This window comes from Camelus ferus, chromosome 7, assembly GCF_009834535.1.
Source record: "Camelus ferus isolate YT-003-E chromosome 7, BCGSAC_Cfer_1.0, whole genome shotgun sequence".
NCBI lineage: Eukaryota > Metazoa > Chordata > Mammalia > Artiodactyla > Camelidae > Camelus > Camelus ferus.
In genome coordinates this window covers 24,068,880-24,087,871 of record NC_045702.1, presented here as the reverse complement: position 1 = coordinate 24,087,871, position 18,992 = coordinate 24,068,880, and the positions used below count along the sequence as shown (strand labels likewise).

At 40.5% G+C, this 18,992-nt stretch overlaps 1 protein-coding gene and 1 pseudogene across 1 annotated transcript; both read right to left on the bottom strand.

The window, feature by feature from the left end:
- Positions 1 to 1,459: 1,459 nt before the first annotated feature.
- GPR37 (G protein-coupled receptor 37) lies at positions 1,460 to 18,707 on the bottom strand. Its single transcript, XM_006189154.3, has 2 exons — positions 16,839 to 18,707; positions 1,460 to 2,793 (listed from the first exon to the last, which is right to left on the bottom strand). The coding sequence occupies exons 1-2, from the start codon at positions 17,862 to 17,864 to the stop codon at positions 1,975 to 1,977; spliced, it is 1,845 nt and encodes a 614-aa protein (XP_006189216.2). The 5' UTR covers positions 17,865 to 18,707; the 3' UTR covers positions 1,460 to 1,974.
- On the bottom strand, positions 5,892 to 6,618 carry LOC116665078 (annotated as a pseudogene).
- Positions 18,708 to 18,992: the final 285 nt, after the last annotated feature.

Genomic DNA, 18,992 nt, shown 5'->3' with positions numbered 1-18,992 from the left:
TTGGTTATCTCTCTCCTCTTGAAGTGTCCACTTCTCACAGTACCTTTCATCAACTCCTTGTGAAGACCTGTCCATCCAGTTATCTCCTGAAACCTTTCATGATTTCCTCCCACCTGACATGCTCTCTCTGAATTATCACAGCCTAACGAGTCCCAGCCTATCTGAAGTTGTTTGTGTATTTTGTTTTATTCCCTTCTTCTCATCCCACCCCTGCCTGGTTTTATAAATTCTGACACTAAGGTCTATTTACTTTTATCTACTGCAGGTTATAGCACAGAACCTTTCCTACATCATGTGCTGAATCAATGTTTTTTGACTTACAAAGTTAACTAAATATTATGAGAGACATTGTGGAATTATCATTATTGATCTGGTTAGCAGCCAAAACCTAGTTTAGGCATCCTCAGTTTTCTGAAGACCTCCTACAGGGATCTGTCAGAGGACAAAGGTGCTTTGTTCTTATTCTCTCTCAAATTCCTCAGAATACAGAGAGTAGGGGGAAAATCCCTTTGAAGAGTACTGGACTGGGGAAAAGGAGATATTCTGGGCACTGTCATTTAGTTAATCTGGGTTTCATGCAGAAGATAAGTGGTTGTACTAAGTACCTTTAATTTTTCTAGCACTGGAGTCTGGAAGAAAGAAGGTGCCACTCAGTTATGCTAAACAGTACAGAAACTGACAAGCAGAAAACACATGGGGCAGTTTCCAGTCAGAAAATTGGGTTCCCCTATATGATTTTTCTGAAGACAGCAGCATTGCAACCACGCTGTGTCACTTGGGTTACTGCTTCTGCTGCCTGATTTAGACACGTGTCCTGCATGGCAGGCATCCTACACAACTACTTTAACTCGAACTCCTTAAGGGATCATATAATTCAAATGGAGAGGGTTAGTTTTTTGTTAGGAGTTTATGGAATATCAATTTAAAGATAGTATTTGAATATTCAAGTGTTCTAATTAAGAAATATAAGTATTTTATCATTCCATTACTGTCATTTATTTCTTAAGTCACGCAGATTTAATCAAGTTCATTTTTTAAGAAGAGAAAAATTTAAATTCAAAGGGCTTCACATAGAATTCATGGTGTTTCAAAGGTCAGTGTTTAGATGAAATCAGATGACAAGTTCATTGCTTTTTTAGCGTTTGGTTCTGCTTATAATTCCTAATGGGAAAACCAGTAACTCTACATGCTAGTTCAGAGATTAATTTTTAAAAAAAAGTTAGTTTCTTCCTACTCTATTTATTCATAGTTTATAAATATTTGGAAGTAATTTTACATCTCTATCTGAATATTAAAAATACAATTTTTAACATACAATATAGTTTTATGAATCATGCATATAAAATAGTACTGTTAGGAAAACTCCTTTATAACATAGTTATTTCCTGCCTTAAAGGGAAACAGAATTATAAAACACTAAGATGATTTTAAATTGTGCATAGAATCAGTAATTGTGTACTTAAGGCAATTAAAAGATTTATTGAATGTTGGTTAAAAGTAGATTGACAGTGACATTAAAGAATAAAGTGTCATTTATTTGGTGCTACTTTGTGATGCTTTGTAACTACAACTCATCTCACGATACCATATGCAATATACTTTCAGTCACAACTCAAACGTAAAATAACCTACAGAATCACATGGCTATTTTCAATATACAGTGATTATATTTTTAAAAGAACGAAAGAAAGTTAGCAATTAAGTTAAGGTGCAGTCACTTTTTTTCAAATAAAATATTAGCACCATACCAGATAAAATGATCTAACTATTGGCCTCTTCATTCTTCTTAAATAACTAAATATAAACTTTTTTTCAAAGCACAAATATTAATTTGCAAAATCAGTTCTACAGTAGTTAATATTTCTCTCCTTTTTTTGCATTTTTTTCCCAGTAAGGAAAAATATGAAGTAAAAACTTTCACAGGATATGAAAATCAAATAAACAAATGTAAGCAAACCAAAGGCTCTTTGTTCTTCAGCAGTGAGTCCCAACAGAAGCAAAGGTGGACATCTCCCGGCGGATGGTACTGAAAGGCGAGAGCTCCAGTTCCGTGGTGTACTCGTTGTCATTGTCATCGCTGGTCACCGTTGAAGACTTCTGGATGCACTCATCACAACAGCAGCAGCAGCACTCCATGAAGGCCCGACTGAACGGTTTGCAGAGACAGAAAAGGAGGACCGGGGTGACACAGGACTTAAAGAACAAAAGGAACTGGCTGATGATATTAAGAAGGTCCATTGTCTGCTGGGAAACCCCTGTGGCCATGTAGGCAGTTACAATGTTGCAGATATTTTCAGGAATAATGCAAAATCCATATAAGATGGTCAAAGCCACGACTGTACAGTTCATCTGGCTTTCTAGCTGAATCTGCCGCTTATTCCCCCGGGTGCAGGCTTTCTCGGCTTTGCGGATTTTCCTGGCAGTCACTAAAGAGCAGGTGATGGTGAACAGGGTGGGCAGACAGAAGTAGCAGCCGAAGTACCACCAGAGCCTCGCGCTGTCGTAGGTGAGGGCTAGGACGTAGATGGTGTCCGGTAGGTCCGGGGAGATCTTGATAACGCAGCGCTCCGCAGGGGCTCGCCCGCTAAAGCCCAGCTCCTCCTTGCTCAGCTGGCGGAGAACGATTTCCGGTAGTGCTAACAGGAGCGCGCCCACCCATATGACAGCCAGTTTGGCGGTCGTGGAAGAGCAGTTCTCTATCATTTCATAGTACATCTGTACGTTGGTGGCTGCCCGGAAGCGGTCTATGCACAGAGCACATAAGGTGAAGGTTGTGACTCCGAGAGAAGCGACCTACGGGAGGAACACGGAACACATTCATCCTGGGTGATCCTTGAAAGATCAAAACATTAGGCAATAAATGTAGATGAGCAAAAGTACCAAAACACACACGCGCGCGCGCGCGCACACACACACACACACAATTTCTTGGAAAGAGGCATGGATAACTGCGTGGGTGACTTCAACTGAATCCCTGTAAGGATAAAGCAGAAATAGAAGGAAGAAAGAAGAAATATGGTTCAGGGTCATAGAGCCAAAAAATATTAAAGCTGAAAGGATTCATAAAGGTCAGCTTGTCCAATACCATTTTATTAGAGATGAGAATACAGTGACCCCAAGAATTTCCATACCCATGGAAAGGTCTGCCACCAGATGATCTAGATATGGAGTAAGGGCAATTGCGTGCACTCCATGTCCATTACTGAAAAGGATGTGATGTTTTCCAGGGTGGGGGTCAGCAGTATGCCTGACACACAGCAAACATTCAAGAACTTACTGTTTTGAACAAGCTAGATGCGTGGAGATCTCCAATTTCTCCTAAATGCCAAATCAAGTATTTTAAGATTATTTTCAAATGCATACACTTATGGAAAGCAAGAAAGGGAAATTCTCCAGAGGTCAAAATCAACGAGAAAACAAATTCCAAACAGATCAGCGGCCCCTCCCTCTCCACGCTGCACATTTGCCCTAGGGGTATCTGCCAGTTCTGATGAGGGTCCTAAGTTGGCTTTAGCTAGAAGGATGGTACTAGGTGCCCAGTCACCCAGAGGTAGGAAACAAAGGGGCCAATGTGAGTGCGGATTAGTTCCAAGATCCTCTTATAAATTTGGAATTCTGCAAATAGTGACATCTTTCAGCATATAAAGAGAAAAAATGGAGGGAGATAGTGGAGAAATTTGTCTGCGTTAGAGGATTTGAATCTAAGCATATTGGGGTGGGGGACGGGGAGAGAAAGCAAATTCTAATCAGGCCAGAATTTACATTGGACTAGTGTCAAAATTCATACCATCTATATGGCTTAGAAAAACCCTGAATGCCATTTAAAATCATCCTTGGCACCTAGTAGAAGCAATCACAAAACCTTCATAGAAGAATGCATTTTAAAACCAAGCCTCAGAGAAATTCCAAAAATAAAATTCCAGGGAACATGATTCAGAATTAAAAATCACAATATCTTTAAACACATTAAAAACACAATGTATTTTCCAAAGGAAACATGTCATAGAATCGGACATAAAATCAGTATATTTATCATGAAATAAGAATTCTTATCAGATTTAGATATACCATATAGTGAAAGAATGTCAAAGAAAATAAAAGATACAAAAAAACCCCATAAAAATACGTAAAAAGGAGCCAAATGGAATGTCTGGATATTCCAGCCATAGGAAAATTTCAGATCAGAAAACTCTTTGACACTGACCACGGAGAGCACTATATCCAAACTTAGATATGCATGTGGTCCAGACAGCTAAGTAAATCAACAATTAAAGGTTAAGAACCAAAAATGTGTCCAGATTTTTTTCACACAGAGACTGTTCCAGGAATATAAATGTATATTCTTAATGTGAACATACTATCATCCAATAATCTTATGAGAATCGTACATACACCCTAATGGGGTACAGAGACATACGTTCAACACAAGCACAGATATCTAGATGACATTAATGTCTAAATTTTTAGAACTCAAAGAGATCATGTTGACAAAAGGAAAACCATTTGTCATAACAATTTTAGTTCTGAAAACATTAGTTGTTTATCTACTACATTCAAGCTGTCACTCTTCCCCAGAACAATGGCAACTTGCCTTGTGGATTCTATGAGAGTTCCAGCGTCAAATATTCTCTCTTCTTACACACTACACATCAGTTAGTGTCTACTTGTTCTCACGCATAAAATGAGGACACCGCATCCATGCCCTGACTATTCTCATAACTGTTGAGGGAGACAGTCTGAAAATGATATATGATGAGGGGTTAACTGTATAAAAAGCAAAAAGGAAGAAGAAATATGACTAATAAAGTCTGGATCAGGGAAAATCAAGAGGTTGTGGTTGAACTTATAACCACAATTCTTATTCTACAAAATCATCATCATGTTTCCCATAAACACCAGGATAAGAAATATCAGTCTCATATGACTACCATAAAAAAGAGTCATCACTACATTCATCTTTTTAAAACTTAACTTGCAACTTAATGAGTTGTTCACCTTGATAGAAGTGGATTTTGCATCTATGCTGAAGACTCAAAATAATTCTAAAATTGAAGTCCACACTGTGCAACTGTCTTAAAATCAGATTATTTTAAATGTCAGTAATTTTTTTAATGCCACACTTTGAATGGAAATCTGAGAAGGACTTGTGATATTCTAAAGGACTGCATCAAGCAGTATTATTTGGAAATTGCTGTCTTTTATTTTACAGATTTTTGAAAGTTTTTGTTTATATATTAGCTTTTCAAATGCTTTGATTCATTTCTCTATAGGAATGTAAAACAAACAAAAAAAATTCTCACTCTATCAAATATACACAAAACCTCAGCAAGGCTTTCTGTGTCATCTTCACTGAGGCAAATCTTGTGCACGTTTTCTTATCACTTTGTATTCTGAGTCAGCCACAAATACAAAGCTACAAAGGTTTATGCTGTGCATTCTTTTTAAATTATGAATAACATTTCTATTAAAAGGACAGCTTGGTGATATGAAAATACTAGACTCCAAGAAGAAGCAGTCTCTTAGAGGCTTGGAACATCTTTCTGCCTGGTAATTTTCTATCATTACTTACAAAGAACACAACACTCAGGAGAAAGTATCTTCTTCCCAATTAATCTCCCTAATTTTAAATCTAGAGATTTAAAATCTGGAGCAACTATCACAAGAGCTAGCATTTGCATACCTATCTCCAAGTCTGTTACAAAGCATTTCATGAGAGGTAATAGCAAATAGCAAATGAATGTGGGTGGACAGGTACTAAGACAGGTGTGTTAGATCATCACTCTATAGATAGCATAAACTGTGCTGCATATCTACTCTTAATTAGAAGATATTCACTGCTTCAAAAAGCAAAAAACAAAAAAGCGGGGGGGGCGGGGGATAGTTTCTAGCTTCCGTATAATTTGTCTCACAAGATTAAAAAAAAAAGGCGGGACAAGTTTTAAGCAAGATTTACACGTGTTCCAATTTTGCGTTCAGGAATCCTTCTATACTGTATCTTATTTGAAGATGCTCAGTTCTTCAGCCATATTCCCAAGAGCTTTAGTATTGAAGATCTCAGATACATCTGACCTGTAATCCTCTTGAGGAATCACAGATTGAGGGAAACTTCCCAGTTGTCATACACAAATTTCAGGAAGCTTCTGCGTCCAGTTTCCTATTTTCAAATTACCCTTGTCTCTGACAGGATTCTCTGCAATCAGGATCCAGCTGAAACAGGGTGAACTGTCCAAGAAGGTCACAAGAGCTACACAAAGTATTGTTAAAGGAGCCGCTGAGGCAAACGCTGCCCCAAATGCAGATAGCATTAACTGCGCTCACAACGCAGTTGCCAACAGCAACCGTAGCCCGAACGCCAGTCCTGGAGAGCTACCCTCTCCTGCTGCCACTGCCTGCAGTGTTTTTACTCCAGATATTTTCCTGTAAATTCACTCATGCACTAAGCTTTATGACATGAAAGAGCAAGAAATGTAAAAGGTCCCCACTCAATACTTCCCCGAATTATTTATAGAAGGCTGAAAGCCTTTGTAAAGAATTAGATGCATATATGTATCTCAGAAATTAATTGATAAAAATCATCTGGACAATGGATGGTGGGCTAATTTCTGCTTACTCCGACATGGAAGCTAGCCATGGAATTAAAATTGCTAAACGCTGGGGTAACATGAAAAGATTTCTGTCACAATTTTTAAAGATACCTGTTTACATACAGCTCATTAGAAATTCTACCAAGATGAATGGTGCAATTATATACAATTATAAAATTGCATCATGAAGGTTGGATCTTCTGCATTTAATGACCATATCTGATTGCTAAAATTCAATATCACTACGAAATATGCTCTTGAGAGTAAAGATGTTAAGCGTTAGCCTAGATGGGTAGTTCTTTGAAGCAACATCCTGAGAGATGGAATGAGTGAGATGCAATCTCTTATTAATTAAAACTGCAACAGAGACATAATTAACATCAACAAAAGCAGAACTGTAAGCACTTTGAATAGACAAGACTATTAATTTTGAGAATCAAGATCAGAGAAAAGCTGGAAGCAGAAGTCTTACTATTTGGGAAAATAAGATATTGAGCATTTGGAGAGGGCTGGCATCAAAATATAGACACCAGATAATCAAAGTAAACAACTCTAAAATCTTTTTTTTCCAATAGCAATGTTCTGCTTTTCTCTGTGTCTTGGAGTAACAGCAGATAAGCTCCTGCAGGTCCTGCCCAGTCAACACCCAGAGCGGGGACGCTGTGGGCAGCTGCAGTCACCTGCGGTCACCTGCAACATTGCTTCAAGGCACCGGACAGGCACAGGGCAAGTGAAGACCCTCACGTGGGAATGTGACAGCTCTCTTGCCAAAATATTCACCACCTCGTTCAAGTTTCTAACTCAGTACAAACATCCAGCCATGAGGAAATCTGAGCCACCATCTTCACTTAGTACTACATTAAATCCCTGTTCGTTCAAAATGATGTGCAGAAAGGGCACATGGATACTTTATGAAAAACAGTAATTTATGGAAATCCCGTTGTAGCTACTGCTCCATTTCTCAGAGGCTTACTGCAGACAGACAAATAAGAGACCCATATGAACGAGGGTATGCTGTGAAGGTACAACTCATACCAAATAAACAGTGTCTGTTGCTAAGCCTTCTGACGCACATTAGGGATAACACTGATGGGGAAAGAAAAGACCGATGTACTTCCAAGCAAAAATTCTTTCATATGAAATCGAATCTACATGCTTAAGTACAGGGAAGTGATGGGGATACACTGATTTTTATAAAATAGGAAAATTTCTAACCAAAGTCATGACAACTATACTCTAGCCTAGCTTATATTTTACCTCAAAAGGATGTTTAAGTGTATCTATTTATGTGCTGGCCTCTGTATACAAGTAACCCTTGAAACAAGGGCATTATTGTTAAGAAAACCCATTCATTTGGGCCATGAATGATAATCTATTATAAGTCTGCGGTTACAGACCTAACAATCAGTCAGGAAAAAAGCAGGAGGAGCACAGGGCAGAGTTTCCTTTGAAACCCTAAATGGCTTAAGCTTGGGTGCCTTTGGCCCCCTCTTGCATTTTCCATAACCTTATCCTTGCAACACTTCGGGGCAACTTCCCCACCAAAGAGATAACTTCTTTGAGCAGCAGTGGGGAGAGCGTGTTGCTCAGAGCCACCGTTTATAGGATCGCTGTGAATGAGATGGCCTTTCTCAAAAGGTCTTCATTTCAGAGCGCAGGCAAATCATGGTCCTGCGGCAGTGACACACTTCCCTTAGTGTTTCCAAACCGAAACGGAGTGAGTAGCAGAGATGTGCCTCAACCCTCACAAGCACGCACACGTCTCTGAAATGAAACAGAGCCTTGCAGAGAAACTCTTCCAGCGTCAAAAAGAAGTCTTCTTACCTTTACCAATATCACTGAGCTTTAACCCGCTACACCCACGTATTATAAATATTCATTTATTTCAATTATACGCAGCCTATTTAATCTATACATGATTTCCAATGTCACCGAAAAAAAATTTGAAGATATCAGCTGTCATTATTGCCTCATTCTCTTCTTTCCTCCTTCTTTTTAAAACTTGGTAACAAGCTCTTACTTATTTTAAAAACAATGGAGACTATTTAAAAGCTAACATATCATTCCCCAAATTGTCTTGATCCTATAAATCTTTCTTTATCTTTAGTTTCACCTTGACATTCCTACCAACTGCAACCTCTGACTTCCGTAGCACAGTACATTCCTTTGCAGTCAAAAAAAAAAAAAAAATCATTTTACTACAATTTATCTAAAATGTTATAATTTAATTATAAATGTGTCAATGCTCATGAGTATAAAAAATGCAAATGAGGAAAGATTAACATCATTTGTTCTAAAATGGAAGCCACTATTGGGATCAACAGGTCTTAAGGAATTTATATATTCCATATTTATTCTCAATAATTAGAAATTCTTTTAGAAATGTAATAGCTCCCCCAGGCCTGAAGTCCAGTTTTCAACCCTTGGTATTATTAGGATGTTTCAAATCAATCTTAAAATGAATTGGACTTCCTGATTTTCACCTAGGGGTTCTGGTGACTTTCCAAAGAACAGTAACAAATTTTCACTTATTCTTCCTTGTGACTCATGACATTGATTTGCATGACCTAAACTAAAAACAAAATCAGAGATGGCCTCATCCATTTGTGGTTGAGTAATTATGATTTGAATGACATTGAGAAACCACATTTTAAGACAAAATTTCTCTGCTTTTAACCAAATTCTACTCTTGGTGGTAGGTTAAGGAAGTACTCCTTCTTTATTCATCCCTCTTATGAAAAGCATGTATCTCTAAATTTCACATCTTATTGTGAATTAATTAATAGACGCTTTTCATATACAAGAGAAATTTGAACCAAGGAGAAGACAGTGGAGGTAGGAGGAAAGTCCCGGAAGACAGGGAGTGATGAGGATGGAGTGAAAAATGGCAGCCTTGAGTACAGTCATAGACCTAATGGAAATGACTCATTCCAGGCCAGGATCAAATCAGCAACCTTGGCCTCATTAACGCTATGAACCATTCAAGTGTGCTGACAGATGACACTGAACACTAACATAAATTCACAAACTGAAAGTATTCTGTCTCAAGAATAAGTCTGGAACTGTGATTATATCCTGTTTTTATGGAGTTTTATGGAAAGTCTCTCTACCTACTTTACAAATAAAAAGACCCCATATCTGAGGGTGTAGCAATTCCATTCTCCACTCCACCTTGAAATTTCAGATGAGATCATCTCTTCTGGCACAAAGAATACCATTTTCGTAAGGATACTTAAGAGTTAGTCTTGGCAACAAGGTTGAGTTAATTATGGGAACTTGGCAGGTCAATTCTTGGTAAAAATAATGACAAAGGATCCCTGGAGGATGGGAGCAGAAGTGCAATGTCAGAGACAAAGATGGACAGATAGGCGCCTGTCCATCTCGCTCCCTACATGGGCCATGTCCCAGACTCAGATCCCTGTGCTTCCAGTGGGATACTTTTAAAGCTATTAAAGGTAGGATTGTTCTGTCAAAGCCCATTCAGTTTAAGGGTGAAGGGTAAAGTGGATCCTCGCCTCCACAGCCTTCAGGAGACTCATAAACTCAGATTTATTTTGCTCATACAGAAGTATTTCTTTCTTGCTGTTTAAGGATGTTTCGTTGATATAACCTTGAGTGCTTTGATATCTTGGCAGCCCTCAGGAAGTGAGCGTGAGTCTTCTCTCTGATTGTGGGCTTGAGAGATTAATCCAATTCTCAGGGAAGTCTTTCTTTATGCTTCCCTTTGCCTGACTCTATAACAGGGTCTCAAGTATGTCCCTTGTCAGTCTTTCCTCCTAGGTTCTCTAAGATCAAATTAAATAATAGGTATGTTTTTGAGATTTGGGGAAGAAAAGGACTCAATTTAATATACTGCTAGTACATTGCTAAATAAACCATTCATTTAAGTACAATTTTAAAATTTGATTTACTTAATGTCCTTATGACTAATAATTCTAAAGCAGAAATCGTTATCTCAGGCATTGTATCCTAAATAATAATTTAATACTTAATAGTATTTAGATAATTCTGTATTCTAAATGAAATTTCTAGTACTGTCCTATCTGTCAAATTATCTTATTGGCCTCCTATCCCAGGAAAAATTGAGAAAACAAGAAAGCAAGAAAACAAGAACTAAAAGATTTTCACAGTTACAACTTTTCAGCATGTCTCTAGATTGTATGACATTTATAAAAACTAATTATAAGAATATGATTGAAAAAGAAGGGGAGGGAACATAGTTTTCACTTGAATTTTGCCATCTTGGGTCATAACTAAGTATAATTGTGAGCTGACCCATTCCAGGGCCATTCCTGAACTTCCGTAAGACCTTGTATAAATGTCTAGTACAGTATTCACCAGACTGTAGAATGTGGTTTTACCTGCCTATAACTTTACCACAACTTCTTTATCCAGTCATCTGTCAATGGGCATTTAGGTTGTTTCCATGTCTTGGCTATTGTAAATAGTGCTGCTATGAACATTAGGGTGCATGTAACTTTTCAAGTTAAAGCTCCCTCCAGATATATGCCCAGGAGTGGGATTGGTGACCATGTGGTAACTCTATTTTTGTTTTTTAAGGAATCTCCATACTGTTTCCCATAGGGGCTGCACCAAATTACATTCCCAACATTCCCAAGTAGGAGGGCTCCTTTTCTCCACATCATAACTTCAACAGCAGTAACGAATCTACGTTATCCATCTCTGGAAACTTTTTCCCCTCTCCCCCTCCTCTTTCCACTCCTGTTCCCTCCTAACATAGCATCCAGCATAAAATAAAAGCCCAATAAATGTCTGATAAATGAGTGGATAGTGAATAAATGAATGAATGATGACATACATGGAAAAGGATTATAGAAAAAAATGTAACTCAGTTATTGGGTGCTGCTTTTTTATGCATAATCCTTAAAAGCTGAATGCCAGCTAATATCTCTAGAAGACAAGTAAAGAAAAATCCATGCTCCTGTTTATACTTCATTGACAAGCTTTAAAAAAGGATGACATTCTTATTACAATCAATGGTTAAGAAAATTTTTAGAATTTCGTATTTAAATATCATAAAGCTTTTATTTCTCCTGTGGCACCCAAATTCAGTAAACTTCACCATACACTGTTCATGAATAGAGTTTATACATACGAGCACACTCTATACCTTTTTTTCTTTTCTGCTGGAGTTATTGGCTGAATATTTTCACTTGCACGGTAATGGGAAAATTATTATAAAGGGATTAATAGGAAGTCAAAAAACTTTGTTAAGCACCATTGTCATACAGTGTGTCTATTTTCCCTAAGAATATTATCAGTAACTTTCAAACTGCTCACAAAACTGTATGTTTTGAACTAAAAGCCCATCAGAATATCTAATGGCTGATCGATCACTCAGGCAAATTCACTACCTGCTGTGACAAATGTGCTAGTAATTGAATGTAGGAGTTTTGGGGGAAACTGTGTAGAGTCGCATGCCTCTATGCTAATATCATCTTCGGCTTCATTACCGTCTTTCTGTACCTGTCAGTGCCAGCTACACTAGTAGGCAATGAAAAAGCCATCTGCTTCCCTGAATTTAAAATTAGTATTACTGAAGCCATTGAAGAATCTGGCTCTTTTCATCACAAAAGGTTCTAGACCATTCACAAATCATCCCTGGGCCAGAGGCCCTGGTGGGATGCACTCCTTTATCCACCCTCCATCCTCATGCAGGAATCTTGTATCCCAGAAAAAAAAAAAAAATACAGTTTGAGCTGATTAGCTTAGAACTATTCGAAGGCTTCTTCCCTACCACACACCATGAAGGTATGAGTTCTTTAAACTAAGGAGAAGCCTATATATCAAAACTTCAGTAAATATTCCAACAGAAACAAATGTTTAGCAGTTAATCTGGATCCGATGAGAAACTGACTCTGGTTGGCTTCCATAATTCACGAGCTAAGAGCTGTTCCAGTTGCCATGTTCAATGCCTGAGTTACTTGGCTTTAACCATCTGTTGGAACCGTACGGGAACTGCGTGATAGGGTCCTCTGCCATTCTCCTACTGAATCCCCGACCTCCATATCCAGACCACACATAGACTCTCCCTCCACATACAGTTGATGCTTTTGGTATAGTGTTTTCTGGTGACTATCTGAGAAACCAGTTTAAAAGTGATGTGTCTGTTAGGATGGCCACCAACCACCCAGATTTCCTTCTCTCCTATCCCCCTTTCCTACCAGTCCATCTGCTCTTGGTCCTTAGGGGACTTATCACTAGGCCACAGAGACACCATACTCCTGGAATAGAAAGCAAGAAATTATCAACTACAAGAGTTCTCACTATGTCCCCACTCCCAGCAATATTAAATATAATAAAACTCCCTTTCAAGAGGTAGACTCTTGGAAGCTGGGTATTCTCCTTAAACCTGATGTCAAGACTGAAATTAAAAAGAAGAGCTGAAAGCAATTTGCAAAGATCCATAATTTCTGCTGAAGAAACACCTTCTATTTTTTCACAAATTCAGTAAACTTCACCATACACTGAACTCAACTCTCCCCGAAATTCTACTATCTCCTTAAGATTATGCTCCAATTCAAGTTGTAGAAAAAAGAACTGGGGTTGGAAAGAAAGAGAAGGAAAAAGAGAAGGTGGGAGAGAAACTTTATAAAGATCAATAAAAATCAATTGTGAATAAAATTTTTAAATAAGAAAAATTTTTTTAAAAAGACATTGAAAAAAGCAAAAAAAAGACAAGAAAAGTGGTAAATTATAAATTGATTATAATTCAATTATTATAATTATAAATCTATTATAAATCAAATTATAAGTCAATAGGAGGGTGTGTGGAAGGAAGGATAGCCAACAAATAAAATACAGGAGGCTAAAAAGTAGAGAAAAGGCAAAAGTAAAGGGAGACAAAATGTCAAATAATTTTCAGAAGTCTGGTCAAGAAGACAGAGATTTGGAATGAAGGCAAATTGAAGAGAAAGTTTTCAAAGATATAATACATTTGAAATGTCCTCCCCAATATAAAACACTTTGTAATTTTAAGAACATGGAATATAACCCAAATGACTTTATTTTCATTAAAATAGTCACGTTTGGCACATTAAAAAGGGCAGTTGCCCCACATTATTGCATTTTTTTTAATTTAATGAGCTACCAGCTGTGGAATTTACTGTCAACTTATGGGAAACAAGATGAAATTTAAGACTGTAAGAAATTATAAGTTTTATCATATAACAAATGATGTTAACTGGGCTTATTATTTTCTCCTGTCTGGTGGATATAAAAATCTTCTTAAAAGATGCCAAGGAGCAGAAAGAAAAAGAAAACACTGATCGGACATTGTTTTGCCTCATAGATGTGCGCCTAATAAGCAGACGCCAACATCAAGGGTTGAGACTAAGGGTCTGGTTGCCATTGACTAGGTGTGTACGCTTAGGATGGTAATTTCTCTTCTCTGAGCATCAAGTTTCATCTTTAAAGTGAGAGAGCTGGGCTAGAATGCCACCTGGTTCTAATGTAACACAATTCAAAAGCCCCCATAGTGGATGCTGTTGCCTCCTCCCAAAAGCCCTTTAGGAATGAAATGCCGATTCTTCCAGCTGCTGGGACTATCGGTGGTTGATGGCTCCTAGCTGCATCCCTCTCTAGGAATTGCCCTTGAGCAAAGAGCTCCACCTAGCTCAAGGTTATGTCCCCTTCCTCGGAGCATCCAACGATGGGTGGGTTAGGGGATATAGAGACAAGGCCCTCTTGCTCCATTCAGGCATCCTTGTAGGACCACTCCAGCTCCAGAGCTCCCTGTGGTGTCAGCTGAGGTCCTGTAGCATCTGTATCACAGTTCAACTCCTCCCTCTGCCCAGTCCTGCTTCCCTCATTCCCTAACAGGTGTTAAACCTGAGCTCACACCCCAATAAACTTCCTGAAGCAAATCTCCACATTAGCATCTTTTTTTCCAGAAATCCCAACATGGAATAGGCATTAGATTCACCTTACTTCTGTGAAAACAGCAGTGCCTCCTGGAGGCAGAAATTTTGAGATTTGAATTGTATTTCCAGCTCTCACAGTCAGGAAGTATGGAGCTGGTACTACTGTCCACAACCATTTTCACAGAGCCTGCTGAAACATTATTAAATTATTTCAGAAGAATAGGATTAAGTATGAATATAGGAACACTAAATCTTAAGGTTTTTACTCATTATTCTAACAGTAAAAAACATATATGATAGTCTAATTTTTCAAGCAAAAAAAAAAAAAAAAATGAGTGAATCTTTCTTTCCAAGCCTTCTCTAGGGAAAAAAAGCCTCGTACCAATAACTAAAAAACAGAGAGGGTTATAAAGGGGAAAACACAAAGAGTAAAAAATAATCATTTTAGTAATAATAAGAGGTAAAACAAAATATTCTTAAGGAACTGATAATAATTTAAAAATGAAATACAAATGAAAGAAAGTGTATATTTTTAAATCCTCAGAATTAAGAAGAAAATTAAAACACATACATAATAAATACCATCACTCAAAGCTCCTAAGTCTCATTAAACTAACCAAAGTTTTTAGATTCTTTTCCAATTGTGAATGGGATTCTCTTCAAGTAGCTTTTCAAGAACTTTGGTAATTTTTTTCTTTCCCCAGTTTCTTTCTTCTGTCCCCTTTCTTGTTTTTCCCTCTAAGGGATGAAGGTTTCATCCTGTCCAGTATATTTAAGACAAGCCAATATGCTTCCCTCTAATTGGAGGTAACTCTCCTGTTCACTTTATAGTTTATTTTTGTCTCTTTCTTGCATATGTCAATTTCTTCTGCATTATTCAATCAGAGAAACCTTAAATTGAAATTGACCTTGAAAAGGCAACTGGTAGATAGATATTCTTTTCCATAAATTCAGCTACCTTCTCTGCAATTCAAAAGTGAACTGTCTACCAAATAAACTAGATGTTTCAGAGCCGCTTGGAGCTTGGCAACAAGAGAAATCCTAGATCTTGGTAAAGTAGCAACAGCTGATTTAGTAAGCATGGAATGATCCTGCATCTGATCCCTGCCAGGAAAACAGAGGGTCTTATTTACTGTCTCCTGCCTTGGTCTTTCTAAGTAGGTACTATTTGCTGTTTACTTATTTTCTAGCTTTAGGCCCTGGAACAATGTTGAACATAGTGTCACTGGCCCTGGTGCCAGACAGGATCAGGGGCTCTGGGATATTTACAGTTTCCCTTCTTCTGCTTCCATAAATGAAATGGGCAGTCTGAATGGAGGAAATCAAGGGCCAGCTGGCTAAAAACACAACTGGCAACAAAGCACTTGGGCTCCTTCCAAGAGCTGGTGTTTAAAGAGAGGCCATTTAAAGAGCAAATTCCAGCTACCACAATAATGGTAAGGACACTAGCTGTAGTATGTAACAGCAAAATTTTACTCAAAAAGATTTTCATTTCCTAAGTTTGGAAACTATTATATGCCCTTTTCATCTTAAGAAATTTTCTAGTCTTAGAGTCAACCCCTTAAAATAGCCAACCCCTTCTACCCTAACAAATGACAAATACATATTACATACTTCAAGAATGTTAAGTTATGTGCTATGATGTACAAAGTGTTATTTTTGCTTAAGCTCATTCATACAAACTAAATAAAATTGTTACAAAATTGAGAAGAAAAAAAACGGAGAGAAACAGAGATGACATAAGAATTTAGATGGGATAGTGTGGCAGGCAGCCAAAGACACAACTAATTTGGGAGGTTACTAATACATCTTGAGGCCAAGTGGCAAACATGGAAAGGTAGATTTCCTCAGTTAAACAGAATATTACTCCAATTTTGATATTTAAGGAAAAAAATGTAATAATCTTGGGGAAGAAATCACATTGGAGTACTAGAAATCTATCAGATAAGTGTTACAGGATTTTTTTTTTTTTTTTTTTTCCTTGCTGGGTTCTAATAATGACAATCATGGACTGGCCACCTATTAACCCTAGAATCTCTGATAGGTACCAAATCAGAAATATATATAACATCATATTCAGAGACAGAAATTTAAAATCTAAACAATTCTATATATTATGAGATCTTAAATTATTTCATAATCCAGGAGCAGATGAGTTTGAAGGTGAGTGGACAAAGCTGCTCAGGTCCACCCCTGCACCCATATATAAATGCCAATATATAGAAATGATGGGCAAGAGAAATGGGAGGAGGGACCTAGAGAAAAGTGAAAGGGTTCAGCAGCCATGTGGGCGCGTGGAGCAGCAGTTCTGATGCTTATAAATCCTGGAAATGGGAAAGCCAGCAGCTTGAGACCCCCTGGAAGTCATTACCTCTATATAGGGCACGATCTTGCAGGAGAAGTCCTCCAGCAGCCACTTCTTGGTCAGCTCATGAAAGATGACGAGGGGAAGGCAGAAGAAGATGATAAGAAAGTCCCAGAAGGCCAGGTTGGCCAAGAGGGAGTTGGAGATACTCCGCATATAGTAGTTGTGACACACGATGCACATCACCGCCAGGTTGCCAATGATGCCGGTCCCAAAGATCACCACCGATAAACACATGACCGCATAGGCTCCGTAGGACTCCTGGGTCAATGGATAGAAGGGGTTCTTCAGTCGCAAGCGCGGGTTCGTGCTGTTTCCCCGGCGGGGACCCTCGCGTTCGTGGACTCCTTCAAGAGTGGACCCATTCTGGGCCAGCGCCCTGCCAGGGGGTGCAATCATCCGCCCTTCGTGCCCCGACGGTCCATTGACCATCTTGGATTGGGGGTCGTGGTGGGAACCCTGGAGTTTCCCGGCTCTCCTTGGCAAGTAATAAAGGTCGCTGGCTCCGGCTTCTGTCCTCACACTCTGTTCCTGGCTGTGCCCGGAAATGCCAGCGCCTCTGGGACCCTTCTCCTTCTCCTCTGAGGTGTGAAGGAAGAGTTGGAGAGCCGTGGGGCTCCCTCTGCCCAGAGTTTCAGGGGGCTCCTGCTTACGGGCACCTTTCCACCTCCAGGCGCCAGGTGGCCTGGCTGGCGGTCCCGAGGGCTCCACTGCCCACGCCTCTGCCCCTCTGCCTGCACCTGGGTCACCGCCCCGGGCCGCCGGTAGGTCCCATGAGGGCGCCGCGCGCACCGCTGCCTCCTGCTCCTCCTCCCTGGGCGCAGGGGTTGGCAGAAGGTCTCCTGCAGAATTTCCCGGTCCCCAAGCGTCCCTGCTGCGACGCTGGATCAGTGTAGATGAACAGCTTTTCCCCAGGCAATTTTCGTTCCTGGGCGCAGGGGCGAACCCGAGGGCAGGAGAAGCGGAAACCTTGAGCAGTAGTAAAAGCAGTAGCCGCGAGGTGCGGGCGAGATGTGCGCCCGCGGCCCGCATGGCTGGGCGAGGGCGCACCCGGAAGCCGCGGCTCCTGCTTAGGACCGACACCTGCTGCCTAAGTTGCCGCTGAGAGTTAGACACATGTCACATACTAACCCACGCCCCGGCAGCGGGGGACGGAAGATTACGGGGAGGCTGGGGGATGGGTCTTGGGGTCACAACTCGCCCCTTCTACAATCCTTCTTCGTTTGGCGTCCTGTGCATTTCTCAGCCAAATCCAACCCGAGCGCTGCGTATCCCCAAGGTTCAGAGAGGGAATAGCTGCTCCCGGTGGCTGACCTTGAAAACTTGCAACCAACACCTGCTTGTTGATTAATGTTGCAACTGGGAGAAGCCCGGACGAAGCCCCACGCTCCTCCCTGCCTTGGGGTGGTTGCCTTCTTGGTAACAGTTGCTCTGCCTATTTACATCCTTTCGATACTGCTTTATCCAGTAGCAAGCCGAGGTCGCTCAAGGGAAAGAAAAACAAGTTCCCCTTCTTCAGATGACTAGTAGCCACAATCCCGTTCCCGCTCGCTGGAAACAGGTTGCAAACCTCCAGACACCGCGCGGATGCCCGGGGAACTCTTGCCCCACCTAACCCCAGCGACTCGCGAGGTTACTGCGGCCGAGGAGAAGCGGGATTCGAAACCCGCGGCCACTGCCAAAGTTGTTTCTCCGCTCGCTCAAAGTTGACCAGGGGGCGGCGCGGGCTGCTGGGCGGCGCGTCCCTGCGGAGAAGGGGATCGGTGGTGGGGGTGGGGTGGGAGAGCTGGCTCTTTTCCTTCGTGTACGGTGCCGGCAGCCGCAGGAGGTTGTTGTGGCGACAGCGGGCGCAGCCTGGGCGGAGAGTGTGGTGCCTGGAACCGCCGCGGGCGAGGCGGTGCATGGCCGGGAAGGGGGAGGTGGCCCGGCCTCTCCCCGCTGCTCCAGCCGCCGTGCGCGCCGGCGAAAGCCAGCGCTCCGCTCCGTGCCTCCTCCCTCTCCTCTGCTTCCTGCGAGAGATGCTGGTTTATGGGGAGACGGGGTACCCTGGTGGCTCGCGGCTCACTAAAACCACACACGTTTCATTCAAGCCCTTTGTAGCGGCTTTCACTCGTCAGGCGCTAGAAGCGGCGAGGGAACAAGGGCGGAGGCGCGGAGCCT